Source organism: Centroberyx gerrardi, chromosome 15 (assembly GCF_048128805.1).
Source record: "Centroberyx gerrardi isolate f3 chromosome 15, fCenGer3.hap1.cur.20231027, whole genome shotgun sequence".
NCBI lineage: Eukaryota > Metazoa > Chordata > Actinopteri > Beryciformes > Berycidae > Centroberyx > Centroberyx gerrardi.
Genome location: NC_136011.1, coordinates 2376430 through 2392384, shown reverse-complemented (window position 1 = coordinate 2392384; position 15955 = coordinate 2376430). Strand labels below are relative to the sequence as shown.

General features: G+C 40.4%; 1 protein-coding gene across 2 annotated transcripts in view; it reads left to right on the top strand.

Moving 5' to 3' along the window:
* The window catches only part of ltbp1 (latent transforming growth factor beta binding protein 1), a 153107-nt gene that overhangs the window by 58167 nt on the left and 78985 nt on the right, over nucleotides 1-15955 (top strand). For both annotated transcript variants that reach the window (XM_078288599.1, XM_078288598.1), the window contains exons 6-9: nucleotides 2432-2638; nucleotides 3837-4141; nucleotides 5359-5461; nucleotides 14071-14130. In XM_078288599.1, coding sequence (XP_078144725.1) covers nucleotides 2432-2638; nucleotides 3837-4141; nucleotides 5359-5461; nucleotides 14071-14130 — 675 coding nt within the window. The remainder of the gene's footprint in view (nucleotides 1-2431; nucleotides 2639-3836; nucleotides 4142-5358; nucleotides 5462-14070; nucleotides 14131-15955) is intronic.

Below are 15955 nucleotides of genomic sequence, written 5' to 3'. Positions count from 1 at the left end.
AGGAATTTCTTTGGATTTGTTTGACGTATTCTCTGACAGCATATAATCAGAGATGTAGTGGAGGGTAAACCCACCTGAATACAGTTTACCCATCTTTTTAAAATTACATAAATCTTTAAAGGACCGGTGCAATGAGAATTGCATTTCTCAAATTATCAATTCTCAATCCCAATTTTATGATATAATTGAACAAATGACCTGTTAATGCAAAGTTACCCAAATTATTATAACTGTCAGCATTGTTGAAATTTGACTAACACCCTTTGAAAAACTCTCCCTCTGGTTGTCAACAGAATCTAACACCACATCTTGGTGTAAATGATGTCACCTAACCCTAACCCTACTGCTCTGATTGGTTGACAGTATGCATAGTTAATGAGGTGTCCCACAGTGAATTAATGAATAGCTGCTATTTTGTTCTGATGTTCGATATCTTTCAAAAAATAAAAAAAAATGACAAGCATTCAGCGTTTCCACAAGAATTAGATTCAGGGACACACTCATATGCACACACATGCATGCACACACAGATACATACATATACACACATGCATGCAAACACTGACAGAGACACACAGGCAACTAGAAACAATGCATATACATATGCCCCAAGACAGTCTTAGGGCTTGCAATTATTGAAAATGGCTGCCAAAATAGAGCCATTAATGGTATATGTACTGTGTATATTCTATTATTCATTTAAAGGTTCCATACTATTCAGTTTTCATAATTTTGTTTTCAAATATACTGTGGCTCAGGATAAAGATAATGCTCTTGACTCTTGATGATGTTTTACAAATAAATGTAGCTTCATTAAAAGGGTATTAATTGAATGAATTTGACGATTAATGCCACATTTACGTCGTATCAGATTTACCGTAAATACAAGCTGCCGACTAACCCTTAATCGCTCAGCCTCCTAGTGGTAATTACATGTAGGGGGAACTTTTTGAAGGTTCTGATATCTCCCATTTGGCTTCACAAATTGCAGAAGAGTGTCAACACAGGAGGCAAACATGTTGGTTTTGCTCCTCACGGTCTTTCAGAAGGAGATAATAATATGGGTTGATTGTAAAATACGACAGTTAAACACGTGAAGGTGTAGCAACGAGGTGTCCTCCTGTTCTTCTGCTTCTTCTGATATGATGGGAACGTGGCATTAGTCCTCAATGGCAGAACAATCACACAATCGCATTAACATTTGAATATAGTTAACAGTACGCTTCCATAAAAAGGGTGAATTTTTAAAGAATGCAAGAACTTTAAATTGAACCACTCAAACAAGATCAAATTGTAACAATTTCTTCATGAAACATCTTTGATTATACATGTATATTAATAGAGGAAAATTTGAATTCCTATAATAGGACCTCCCCCCCCCCTCTTCATTCAAATTTGGCTTGCGAGGGAGTGTGCTGAACTAAGTGGGCTGGGTGGTGTGCACAGCGCATGTGGAGACTAGCTGGAGCGCTGAAGGAAATTCCTTTGTGGGTGAATAAGCCTTTGGGTGGCTGACAGCTCTGAGAGACAGACAGACAGACAGAAAAACAGACAGACACTTTGAGACTGAATGTATGGTTTTCATAGCAGACTTAAAAAAAAAAGGAGGATGGCTAGAGTCTGAACTTGCTCAATTAAGCACTTACTTTCCATGTCCAAAGTGGTACTTTTGAGCAAAATCCATTGTCGAGTGTATCATTCAGTTCTTCATTGACTAGCACTGCTGTCACGGGGTTGATTCCCTGTCATTTTGGACCGACGCCTCAGAACAGCCTTATCTGGGCCTGAACACATATTCTCCTTAAACAGGCACTGCGCGCCTGGTGTCAGCGCTAAGCTGGCAAACAAACCCTCCGACTGAATACATGAATATATTCCTAGGCCACTCAATTAAATGAAGGTTTGCTGAGGAATTATGCAGTCTGCGGGCATAATGGATCATTTGCCGTCCGCCCCACGGTGATGAATATTGATGGCGGGGGAGTGGGGGTGACGGTTTGGACAGCCAGCTGAATGCGTAATGGCGTGGAAACCCCTGGTAGATGACTGTAGGGCGATGCGAGCCATGGGCTGCTGTACAGGGCTAGATCTTTTTTTCATGTTAATCATTAGCATTGGGACGTTCCCCCGCGCAAGACGTCCAGGTTTCCTTGGAATGGAGAGATAAGAACAAAGGAGAGACTAATCAGCGGGAGAAAAGAAATAACATTGGAAGAACTCAGGGAGATGTCAAACAAAGTTTTGAACCAAGTGTCTGTTTTGTCTACGTGTCTGGGATCTTTGTTTAAAGTTTCTTCAGAATTCACAACAGGATTTGGAACAGAACCTGTATGTCGGTGTGTGACTTTTTGTGCGGAAGGCCATTACTTGCGGGTAGTTGGGATGCAGATTCTAAGCATTACATTCATTTGTTTCATTTTTCTTTTCTCAGTGGTGTGTCATCTGCCCTGCATAAACGGTGGCAAGTGCAGCGCCAGGGACAAGTGTCAGTGCCCACCCAACTTTACTGGAAAGTTCTGCCAGATGCCCATTCAGAACGGGCACCAGCAACACCAGCAAACGTCAGGCGGCTACAGCCAAACTCAGGTCCACTCGACACATACGCTGCCTCTGACCTACAACAATGGGCAGAATCCTGGTAAGAGAAAGGCAAGACACTCAAAATACAAATAGAAGACTGTGGTTGTACTGGGCAGCTTCCCAGTGTGAATGTGTGGATTGTGAATGTGAAACACGGTGTTACTGAAAAAGAGGATGCATTCCCTACCAAACTTCTGTGAATGATTAAAAGTTCCAAAAAAAACATCAAACATTTCATGAAATAAAAGAAGAGAGCATGACATTCAGCCAATGCATTAGCCATTGTAGTAGTCCATTGTAGTGCACTGGCATTGCTGGATTTTCCAAGGCCTTTCTCTTGAGGTTGGTACAACAGTATAGCAGTATTGTAGGAAGCATTTAAAAAGTGGGACTTCTATGATAGCTACATCTGTAAAAGGCCTACCTCTTAGATGCAACACAAGCATCAAAATATGGATTTTAAGTTGATTTGCTTTGTTTTTTAAGGATGTAGTGAGTTCTTTGCAGTAATGTAATGCCACGATTCCCTTCTTTGACATCATCCATGTCAAACTCCTTGCAAAGATGCCCTGACTTTCTTCTTTGTCATCATTCAGTTCAGTACTAATGATGATGCACTTCTAGTAAAGTTCAACCCCAACATTGTGAACATGCACATCAAATATTATATTGTGTAATCGCAACTAATTTCACAGGAATATATGAATGAAAACCAGTGAAAACTAGCTCAGCACTAGGTACATACTTGGCAGCTGTGAGCATCTTTGGCAAGTAATGTAAAAAAAAATCAAATCAGCACTAATAGCTCACTACTAGGCTACAACTTACTAGTACTTACTAGTTAGTACCGTAACTGCTAACATAGACTTAATAAGGCCAGCTACACTAACATTACATCCTCAACAAAGGATTAAATCCTCTTAAGAAGTCCAACAAAAATATGCAAAACCTAAATCAAACAATCTAATGTTGACAATGACACAACTTACTTTATAAGGAAACCAGGGAACTTGAAATGAATCTTCTACTAGCTAGCCAAACACTTCAACAAGCAATTCGAATGCAACTGCACTGAACCACCACAGGCATTTCAGACATTTCAGTTAAAAAAAACAAAAAAAAACTACAGTCTTTTAGCCACATTAGCCCTTATGGAAAACATGAAAACCTAAACCTAGCATATTTAAAGATGCTCTACCATTTGTCTTTAATGATAATGTACTGTAATAATGATAATGTTCCCCTTCTGCCTCCAGTGAAATTCAGCCCCAACATTGTCAACATCCACATTAAGCATCCTCCAGAGGCCTCAGTTCAGATCCACCAGGTCTCTCAGTTGGACAACTACCACAACAACGGCCATAAGATCAAGGGCCCCCAGTCGGGCTCCTCTTCCTCCACCAGCTACAGCTACCACCACACAGAGAGCAGCCAGAAGATCCAGCACCATGGCCACAACATGGTCTATCCCGGCCAGCATGGCTACCAGCTTCCACAGTACCAGCCTGTCACCTCCAAGAGCCAGCTGGGCCGCTGCTTCCAGGAGACCACAGGGAGTCAGGTAGCTACACTGCCAGAAATGTCTTACGTTAGCTGAATTTAGCTGAAATATAAACCTGAGGTAACTAGTTGGGAGTAGCAATTATGTTTTACATATGTGCCCAATTTAACTTGTAGGAACTGAAGTTGTCACTAATGGAAATAACACTGAACTGAATTCAGTCTAAACAAATAAAAATTTGCTTAGCACCAGTTACTTGCCAGCTGTGAGCATCTTGGCAAATAAGGTAATAAAATCAAATCACTAATAATAGCTCACTACTACAATTAACAACTAATGTTACTGCTAACATACACATAGCAAGGCCTGCTACACTAACGTTACATCCTCAGCAAGGGATCAAGCCCACTTACAATGAAGAAGTCCAACAAACAATATGCAAAACATAAATCAAACAGACAAAAGTTGTAATGGCATTACTTAGTAGCTAGCCAAACGCTTCTAGCTAGCCAAACACTTCCACAAGCAATATGAATTGTAGGGAAATATGAAATGGAAAAATGCCCTACAAGTTCCATTTGAATAAATCCAATCGGAGAGCTTTTTGGTTTATACCCAGAAAATGAAGATCTTATCTAAAATAACCTTTTGTGTGCATGAAAATAGTCATGTAACCCATGGCAACGCTTCAATCCATCCCACGTTATTAATCCCACTTATCTGCCTCAGATCACCATTCAATTTGGTTTACAATTTGCAGTCAAATTGTTGCTGTAAAGATAAGGGTCTGTCAGCGAGTGAGGGGTGGAGAGGGAGAGAGGTGTGTATTCTTTTCTGTGTGTGTCTGTCGGATCAAGGCTGGATGTGTGTGTTTGTGTGTGTGTGGGTGTGGGTGTTTTGTCATACAGCTGAGTAAAGTGGGATACAGATTTTCCCATTAAAATCCTGAGATTTGTCACTCACTCTTACTTTTCCTCCACCAATGCCTTTTCTTTATCATTTTCTCTCTCTCTCTCTCTCTCTCTCTCTCTCTCTCTCTCTCTCTCTCTCTCTCTCTCTCTCTCTCTCTCTCTCTCTCTGGCTTTTTCCTCCTCCTCTCATTCTTCCCACTGCCTTCTATTCCTCTCTTTCATCTTAACTTTCCTCCCATCTCTCTATCCCATCTTCCCATTTCCATCTTCCCACTCTGTTTTCCATGCGTCTCACTGCGTTTTGTCTCTTTTTTCTCTCCATCCTACTCCTTTCTCTCTGTATCTCTGTCCATCTGTATATATCAGTGTGGGAAGGCTCTGCCGGGTCTCAGTAAACAGGAGGACTGCTGTGGGACCATTGGGACATCCTGGGGTTTCCACAAATGCCAGAAGTGTCCCAAGAAACCATGTAAGTACAGTAGCCAGCCAGTGTTGGGATTCTACAGATTTTGTTCAGGCTTTCTGTCTTTTTGGACACCCGACTCTGATTCATTTCTGTCAGAAACTCCCGCTTTCCCGCTCTCCCCTAATCTTTTGCTGCTTTTTGTATGTTGTCCTAATCACATCCCTGTGTACCATTGCAAGCGTTTCACGGATGGCGATGTGCAGGAGGAGGCCAAATTCACCATTAACCCAAACGAGCAGAAAATGTTCATATTATGATATTATGGCACGGTAAAAATTAAAACAGCTTTGGAAACTGTTTTGAACTGATATCAGAAAGAACTTTAGGTGCCAGTTTCACAAAACAATGCAGGTAGCAGCTGTGGACGACTACAGAACTTTTGGTGCTATAATTACATCTATTCAATGTAGTAGTAGTAGTAGTAGGAGTACTTCTAGGACCTGGTTCCTAAGCTTCATCTTAGGGAAAGATGATCATTATACAATTGTTCAAATGTCTATGGTAAGTGTTCCCAAATTATTCTGTCTAGAACAAAAACACACTTGTACATTTGTCATGAAGAGAACTGACCAGGACGAGGACCGCAACTCTTTCCCGATCCTAACGCATGGGTTAAGAAATTCTGGTCTCTGGAACCGAAATGATCTTACTGCTAAGAAGCTTTTGGTAATCTGTGACTAAATCTGATCAAATGGGGTCTGTGGCCTAATGTGTGTCGATTTGGGAGTCCTTGGCATGAAAACCTCCAGTCTAGACAATCGCTGCTGACTTCATACGTTTAACGATCATGCTCAGTCCAGTTTACAAGAATTGCACTCAACAATTCAGCCTCTTCCAAGAGAGGAGGGAGCATTTTGACACATATTGAAACAAATCGACACACTTGCAAACATTTGGAGGGAGTGCGTGTCTGCGATTGGGCAAACAGTGAAGTTCAGTGAACACATGGGAGCGTTACTGTGCTGACTCACATGGCAGAACAGCAACTCCAGTCCACAGTCCTGTACCGATTTCCAGGAATAATCCAATTCCTCTGAAACATGACCCAGTGGGCATTACGTACTGACTCACTAACTACATTCTTTCTAGAGAATCTCACTTCTCTGTCATCCCTCAACTGTTGGTTATTCTTTTTCTTACAGCATAGCATTGTGATGTGCTGTCCTTTGTCCATATTTGGATGTAATGCCGTTTGAACACTACAGATTCCTAAACCCAGACATAACTTGATCTCTCCCACTCTCCCACTGGTTAGAGTTTGGGAACAAGGGTATGCTGCAATGTTAGCAAAGTTCCAGGACCGAAAACTGTGAAAACTAGTCTCAGGCAGACAACAAAGTACATACAAAAGCTTTCATTTAATTCATTTCAATGGGAGTGGCCATTTAATCTCATACCTTTAGAATTTTTATTGTAAAGCTGCATATGCAACTTTTTTCACATTAAGATAACAATATATAATAAATATAGCTTCAAACAGCCATAAGGTGGCCAGTAACAGCTTAGCCATTTGGTCATGAGGAAAATATGTGAAAAAGGAAATCTCTTAGGCCTAAATAATGTCCTAAATCTATTAGAGGAACTTATAGATCAAAACAATAGGCTCCATTAGTTTTAGTATATCAGAATAGTCTTGGCGTGGAAGATTAGCATAGTATTATGAGTAATCAGCGGGCATCATACAATGAGCTATTACCATATTACATATTAGCAGAAACAAAAATGATATGCTGTACAATAAGATCATACTGTGAATACAGCAACCTAGGGCTATCAAATGATTACTAAATCCAATATTTATTGGATTGTCATAAATTCAATATTGAAGATTCATATAAATAATACATTCTGAAAATCAAGGCACTTTATATACATTTTTTTTGTTATTTTTTGTATTATGTATATATATATATATATATATATATATATATATTTTTACAATTAAGGAAATATAGACATTTGAAAATGCTCCAATTTCCCATTGACTTCCATTGTGTACATGACAAGATGAGATATCATGATGAAACTGCATACAGGTTATGTCTACTCAACATGTAATTTAATTTTAATTACGATTGGACTCATAGTAAGTGAGAATTTACAGTAGATGCATATAGTATTGTTTACATGTGTACATTAAGACATGCACAGCTCAGTAAGTTTTGCAGATACCGACAAGACTTATAGGTTGTTTTTGAAATAGTGCATGAAGATGCCTGTGAGCAATTTTGGTGTAAAGTGGACATAGAGTAAAAAAGTTATGAAAGTTAATTCGTTTTACAGTTTTTGAAAAACTCAGAGTGATGGACTTCATAATTTCCAAATACATGTACTGTACAAATGTTTTCTCTGCACTGAGCCAACAACTTCAGAAAGTTTCAGGCATGTAGCACATTTGGCTGATTTATTTGTGATTTGTTAAAGTTTTAAACTTTGAACTGTTACTGTAGCGCTACCATTAGGCCAATTGTCTCCATATTTCAGTATACCTGGAAAAGACTGTACTTGTCTACAAAGTTTCATGCATTTTCATTCATGGGAAGGCAATTTTAGTAAGAAAGAAAGAAAGGAAGAAAACATACAATAACAATAGGCTGGCAGGCCTATGGGCCCGGCCCCTAAATATAGCCACCAGTGGTGATTGGAGGGTTCAAGCACCTATAGGATTCAGAGGTGGAACCTGAAACCTCTGCCATGATGAACAGATGCACTAACCAGTGCATGAAATAAAGGGATACTTTCTGTGACAGTGCAACCTATGACATGGAAAATCTGGCCTTTTAAAAGATTTGTGATGTTTTCACTTCAAAATGTGCTTCTTTCAGTCACTGAATTTCCAACCATTGAACACGTTAGATGTTGGACATGGAGTAATTGGGATTTGAACTCTGAATCTTTTGTTTGATGGACAGACAGTTTATCCATTAGGCCACTGCACTGGTGCTGAAAAACTCAAGTTTTGTGATAGTGCAACCAAAGATATGGCAGATCTGGCTTTTAAAAGATTTGTGATGTTTTTAATTTTTAAGGTGTGTTTGCCTATATGTTTACTAACCTTTAATCATCCAAATATTTTTAATACTGGACAAATGGTTGTTGAGCTTTGACCACTTTTCTGCATAGCCACTGCCATTTCACTGGTGAATGGCAGCCATCTTGTTTATCTAATTGTTCTCATTTATAGTACATTTTTGTATCTAGGTCTATTTTTTGTGTCAGTTGGTCGAAAATTTACATTTGTGGCGCACCCTAAATGTCAATTTTAAAATACTTTGGTAGGCGTTTTTCTGTCCTCAAGATACCAAGTTTTGTGAAGACTGGACAGTCAATGAGTTATGGCCAATTTTGTGATAGGCCACGCCTGCCAGGAACTTCATTGGCCAAATCATGTAAGATATCAAAACACTAAATGCAATTTTTGATCAGCTCCGTCCACAGATGGTGGCTGCAAATTTTGAATTTTTCAAAATGTATGGGCTGCAGATTATTTGGAAGCTGGTTTGGAGTCATTTGGAATTGGGAGGAGGTTGACTTAATTAGTTTTACACTTTATGCTTAAAAAAAAACAGAGCGATTAACTTCATAATATCCACTAGGTAGCAGTGTACAAATCCTCAGAAAACTGCACTTTGCAGACTAATTTAAACTTTGGACGAATACTATAGCGCCACCATCAGGGAGATTGGCCTCATATGACAGTAGACCTGGCAGGACATTAACAGTCTGTGTATTCATGCCTGAATCTCCTGATTCTACCTGAATTTGGCTTTTCAGTGCTGTTTGGGACATATTGGGGCGTATACCATTTGCTATGGGTGTGGCCAGCGGTGAGCTGGTTGTGGCTATCAAGGTGAAGTTTACGGCTGTAGAACAGGGACGTCATAGCAACAACTTAATAGAGGAAAGCAGGAAGAAACGGTCTCTTTTTCTGTGTCCACCTGTTCTTCAGCACTTTACGGATGCTGGTTACCTCAGTCTCAGATGTCGTTTCAAGGTAGACAGCTGATCAAGATGAGTGAGTAAGTATTAGGGCGGGAAGTGAAAGGGATGGCGGGGCTAACAACATACTTTCCTCACTCAAGGCAAAAAGTTGCATATCGTACCTTTAAAAAGTATAGCAGTGGATACATTCTTTGCTATAATGCATTCTCAAGGTACCTTAATGGGGGTGGGGTCAGGGGCAGGGTTGTAATATATGTTTTCCCAACTGAGCCACTGAGCAACTGGCAGCCTTCCTATATTACCATTCTGGTTTACACTGATATAACATTAGCACCAGCTAGACCCCACTATACGTTCAGACTGACAACCTTAAGCCACTGTCATCCTGCCTCTAAGAGATACACCAACACAGTATTTCACAAATATAGTTTGAGGAGCCTTAGCGTAACGTCTGGTACATCCAAAGCATCTTCCCTAGACACAGTCGGAGCCAAAAGGTCCAGCTGCCCCGGAAATCTACACCCTAAAATGTGTCTTAATGCAGCTTCATCAGTTGCTCTCTCAGTCCTTCAGACAGTGCATCAGTGCAATGGGCAAAATAAAGATGTCGAGTCACGGCAAGTTGGAAACATTATACGACCCTTGTGTTTGTCTGGGTATAAAAAGACAGGCGACTTTCACCCTGGGAGTTATTTCCAGTGGGGTAAAAGCGCTAAATGCCTTGGTGGCACTCAGCGTTTCCCCCCTGCACCTCCTCGCTTCCCCGGCTTATTTTAGAGAGGTTGTTACCCAGAGGAAGCAGGGGGGAAGAAGGTCGGGAGCCCGACTGAGGCTCTGCTCTGTATGTGGTAGCTGGTAGCTATTCAACCCCACTCCATTTATAGAACTATGGAATTTGTCTTCGAAGCCAAAGCTATGGGATCTAGAGCATGAGAAGCACACATGCTTGTGTGCGTGAGCGTGATCTCTTGTGTGTATGTGCGCTGTTTCCCCCTATTCAACTAAAGGGGAGGTGTGGGTGGGTAGTTTCACATGAATAGCTTCAGAGGAAGTTCATAAAAAGCTCATTTGTCCAACAAAACAGGCTGTTACCCTGCAGCCATGAGACAGGTATCAAAGCATCATATCCCATTCAGCTCAGAGAATAATCTTCTGCAAACTGATTAAACCCTTTGATTTGATAGCTATCAGATAATCGCATGACAGCTTATTTAGTTATTACACCGTCCATAGCCTCCCTCCGGTATATCTACCATCTTGATCCACCTCGGAATATGAGATTTGATTCACTTTGTCTCAAATGGCTTTGTACAGATATTGGTTTTCTCCTGAAACTACATTCCTGGTTTGGTTTACACTGATGGCAATTGAAAAAAAACTTTCCTCTTACAAATGTGCAGTAAGAAATAAGTTATAAAAATATGGAGCTATATTTTGCCCGAACAAATTGTATGTAGACTCAACATTGTGAAATGCTTCCAGCGTAAAAAAAGTGATTTGAAAACCCAAAGTCAGTTCTAGAAGTCTATACAGAATTGTAACAGGATCGTAACCTATGTTTTGCAGGTACAATCCTCAGTTTACATTTACAAATCACTATTTACGTCTATAAAGACAGACACGGATTGTGTTTTACAACTCTTGAAACACTCGATTACGTTTCCGAGTTTCGGCGGGTATATTTCAGCCAAAAGAGAAGCGTAACTCATAAGCTGCTTTTAGTCTACAACAAAACTATTACATTGTGGGACATGTAACCTTCAGCGGGAGAAACATCTGGCAAAGCAAGACTGGTAACCGGCGACACTTCTCTGTACATACGGTTAGCTTAGCTATTAGCCTTTATGCACGGTCCTTCGCTAGGTTTGTCTTTAGGGGCCTCCGTAGTACAGTAGCTTTGCTATATTTTATTTACAAATGTGTTGCGGTTTCTGTCACCCTCTAGTGGTCGGAAAATCGCTTATTGCAGCTTTAAAGCTTTCATGAACTGGATACATGAATCACTATTGTGTTATAGCAATCCGAAATAGAAAGTAGCAAAACATAGATGTACTAAAATGTTGTGGATTACTACTTTAAACTCTGCCAACCTTCCTAAATTTCCTCTACTTCCCTAATCCCCCTTCTTTCTATTCACAGACTTCAGTGGGAGGTGCTACAAAGCCCCAGTGTTCTCCTTCCCTCTGTTCCTCCTCAGGAATGACAGGGGCGTAAGGTTAGCATTTCTGTTCTGGTTTGCCATGAACCGCCCCATTGTGCCCCGGAGACACTTGTAGCTGGTAAATAAATTGGCTTTAACTGTCAAACAAACATTGCCTTGTTGTTGCCCGTTGAGCAAGTTAGCAATCTGCTTTCAGGTATTTGGGTACCACCCCTCCACTGGTGCCTTTGTTCACTGCTACAGTAGATCCTAGTCTCTGAACAGTAGCAGAGACTTACAAGGAGAGTTTAGTTTGACTTTCTCAGTCTGTAGCTTTATTGTGAGCCAGCGGTGGCGAGGCTGTTTCAGTAGCTTTCAGTGCTGTGGGCTCAGGCTCTGCCTCTTTCAGTCTGTCTTGTTCTCCCTCTCTTCTCCTGCTTCTCTATCTCAGCTTCTATCAGTCAATTCAGTTCAATTCAGTTCAGTTCAATTCAATATGCTTTACTGGCATTACTTATAATAATAATGCCAAAGTTTCAATAACAATTGGTGATATGATAAAATTCAGTAAAGTAACAATTGATCCCTTCTCTTCCCTTTCAGTATCTCTCTCTGTGTGTGTGTGTGTGTGTGTGTTTGTGTGTGTGTTTGTGAGCATCTCCCATACACAGTGCAGGGTGAGCATCAATGGATCTACAGTGAATGCAACTATATGTTAGCAGTCTTTCTCTCCTTTCTTTGCCTTTGTCTCTCTCTCTCTCTCTTTCTCTCTCTCTCTCTGCATCTTTATTTCAGCTTATCTTCTTTCATTTATCCACTGTTTAGTGTAGTCATCCTTTAAAATTTCAGCCTGATTTGGATGTAGCCAAAATGTAATTGCTCTTTTTTGAATTTGGATATTCAGGGGGAATATCCCAAGTTATGCTCCACATGCATTGTTTGGGGCATTTTGGAGAACTTTTAATATAGTTTTCTCTCTCTTCCTCTGCTGTTTTCTCTCTCTCTCTCTCTCTCTCTCTCTCTCTCTCTCTCTCTCTCTCTCTCTCTCTCATTGGAACCCAACCAAAGTGCTTGTCAACAGATGTTGGCTCCGTTCTATGGCATTTTACAATGCAAGTAATTAACGTCAACCTTTCAGAGATGAAATAGCGTGGATACATAATGTTTGGCAGCAGGAGGAGGGAGGATGCTGCTTTTACAGCTTGTTTTGTCCTTGAGGTTCAAAGGCCGGTGGGAAAAAAGCAGGTTTCAAGGCCTGAGTGGAAGTGGAAGTGGAAGTGAGTGGAAATACACTCATGTCCAAGTTCATCATCAACAGTGTCTGAGATGAACTTGTTGGCTCACCTGCCAGGGGCTGGTAAATAAAATATTTTTTAGAGCCTGATGTCCTCTATATTCACCATTTGTGGATTAGTATATCATTCTTTAGACATCTGCATTGGGCTTCTGTATGAATACTCACCCTGGATTATGGCACAAGGGATTATAATATGAAATCCTATGCACTGGTAAATGCCACATTGCTTGTCTGTAACAGAGATATTCTCCACTTCTCTGGTCATTCAATGTATGTGCTCTTTTCATTGTTCATTTCAATGAATATTGCATGTTTCTGGATATTTTTCTGTATGTATTGTATTCTAAGTCGTGCTGTAAGACAAATTTCCCATTAGTGACAAAGTTTTGAATTTGAACAGGGTCCAAAATTGCCATCACCATGTGCCAAATACTGGTATAATTTGTCTTGGTGGTTAAATGAGTAAGCATCACCCACCACACTGGTTGGTAACTTTTTGAGACAATAATATTTGAATGCCTCTGTATTACAGCAGTGTTTCCCCTATATTCCCCTATGGTAAGATCATAATCCCCATGCTAAAAATATTTTCAAAACAATTTTATATTTGGCTGAAATGGTCTCACTTGGTAGGCTAAGCTGCTGTACACTGAGGACTGTTAGAAGCAGTGTTTCTATAGTCATTCAGTAGCGGCACCGCTGCTGAAAATGCACAGGATTTATGTTTTTTTATTGATCAAATGTATTTCGTACCTTCATGATCAAAGTGAAACACTGATACACAGTCTTTGATAATATGATACAGGATAAGATACATACAAACTTAACTTGATCCATTGCGTAAGTGAGTGAGCAAGTTTGAAATTAAAACTCTAAATCTGCTCTTGTCACGTTATTGAATGTTTGACGCAGTACCTAACGTTTCAGAAAAAAAAAAAATCTGCTGATAAAAACATGCACAATACAAGAGAGGCATCTGAGATGGAGTTTTGGTGCTACATTATCTCCATACAAGAGGGAACATATCAGGGTTACATCTAACCAAAACCTGGAGAAGTCCGTAAAGTAGATTTCTACAATGTGAAGCATGGAGGAGTACATGCACCTCCATGCTTTCTATAATTGCTATAAACAATTCATGAAATGTTTGGGTGAAACAATGACTAAACTCTTGTTCGCCTCTCTCTCTCTCTCTCTCTCTCTCTCTTATATTCTCTATCCTCCTTTCCTCAGCTATCCCTTTGATGGACTGTCCTCAGGGTTACAAGCGCATCAACAACTCTCACTGCCAAGGTAAGAGCATGGAGCACAACACCACACTAGGGCTACATTCACTACTATTCTGCTTTTTTGTAGAAAAAAAAAAGATAATTTTGTGCTGATCATTTGAAAAGTTGGGTTGTGGGAAGTGCCTTTGCTCCCGTAATGACCAGTTGCCACTATCAACCAACAGTACTGATGCCCAACTGTCAAACACTTAAAAGAAATGCAGCACAGGCAATGTGCTCCATATTGACTTTATGATCAGAGTAATAACTACGACCAAAACTAATACCGACGTTTCCACCGCTGCTTTCTCCATTTTCGCTCTAGTTGTTGGTGTCATAAACTGTCTGCTGCCTACATAGCGTGAAACCCCATCTCTTCTTCATTACGATTGGTCGTCTCACAAAAACGCTGTCAACATTATGTATTCTGTAGGCTAAATGCTGAACTTTTCTCAACTTTAGAAAGCACTCAGCTCTGCCTAAAAAGATGCCATTTGGGGGCATCCTTGTTATACTGTCTAATTATAGTTTCACAAATGAAATTAGCTATGTTCAATCAGAAATAGGCTGAATTTGCCAACTTTGTTTGTTTTGGTTTTTGAAACGGTCAATTTCAGTGTGATTTTGCTTACCCTTTTTTTTTTTTTACATTTTCCATCCCTTTAATGTTAAAGGCATACTGAGCAGGATATTCCCCTTTGAATTAGCATAAATTCATTCAAAAATGATCCTACTCAATCATTACTTATGGCCCATTGGTAGTCTGTGACAGTGTGTGTGTCTGCAGAGAGCCTGCCTGCTGCCTGGATTTTATTATTTCTGAATGTTTTGGACATTTCTGGGCATCAACCTTTTGGCAGTGGGTGTGTCCGCCTACAACCAAAACCACTGCTCAATCCTTTTATATATCTAAAAGCCTCGCTGGCTGCAGTAGCAGTCCTGAACTCTAATACAGAGTAACTGGAGTTCTGGTCAGAGCTAGTGTGTGTCGTGAGCTGGCAGCTAGCTACCGTTGTTAGCGTAGCTGATAGCTAAGCTAACTCTGCGTCGCTCTTCATCCCCATTCTCTCCTTCAATACTCTGCAACGGGTGAAAGCCAACCCCAGATTCACTCTCGTTTTGGAATGAGCCTTGTCTGCTTGGCGTTTCTCCTCGCTGTACTTTTTATGTACTTTTTTACTGTTTTTTACCATTCTGGCAACCGCGTTCAGGGGGTGTGCGCTTCGCGTCTTGTTGAGCTACAGCGGTCAACTTTGAAAGTTGTGTTTACAAGCTACAACTGGCAAAATCCTACTCAGTATGCCTTTAATTGTGACAGTTTTACATGCATGCGCCACGATTAAAGATATTTTTTATATCAGTTTTGCCACACCTCTCAGGCTCATTCACTCCCATTCAGTTCCAAATGGCGTCGAAAACAACTCCAGAGACTTCTAATTTGGTCAGTCAAGGTAATCCATCACTGAGAATGAGAAGCCAGCAATCGGGTTTTGAAAAATTGCATCAGAATGGTAATATCAGGCGATAAACAGTTACATTTTGAAGGAAGTTCCGTTCACCGTTTCATATTAATGCACAGGAGGGGTGTCGTACTTCCGCTTTCTGCTTCTCTGATTCCTGGGTTTTCCTTTCCGAAATAAGTGTCCAATAGCTAACATTCTCTGCAGTTACATTCTGTCAGTCACAACCCACAAAAGCACTGGAAAACGATGTACACTGATGTAAAACAGTAAGGGAATGCAGGAAATTAGCCAAAACTCTAATCACGCTGGAACTGACCTTCAAATTCAATTCCAGGTAGCATCAAAACGGTCTTTAAAAGTCTTAAAAGATAACGCTGGTGTTTTTTA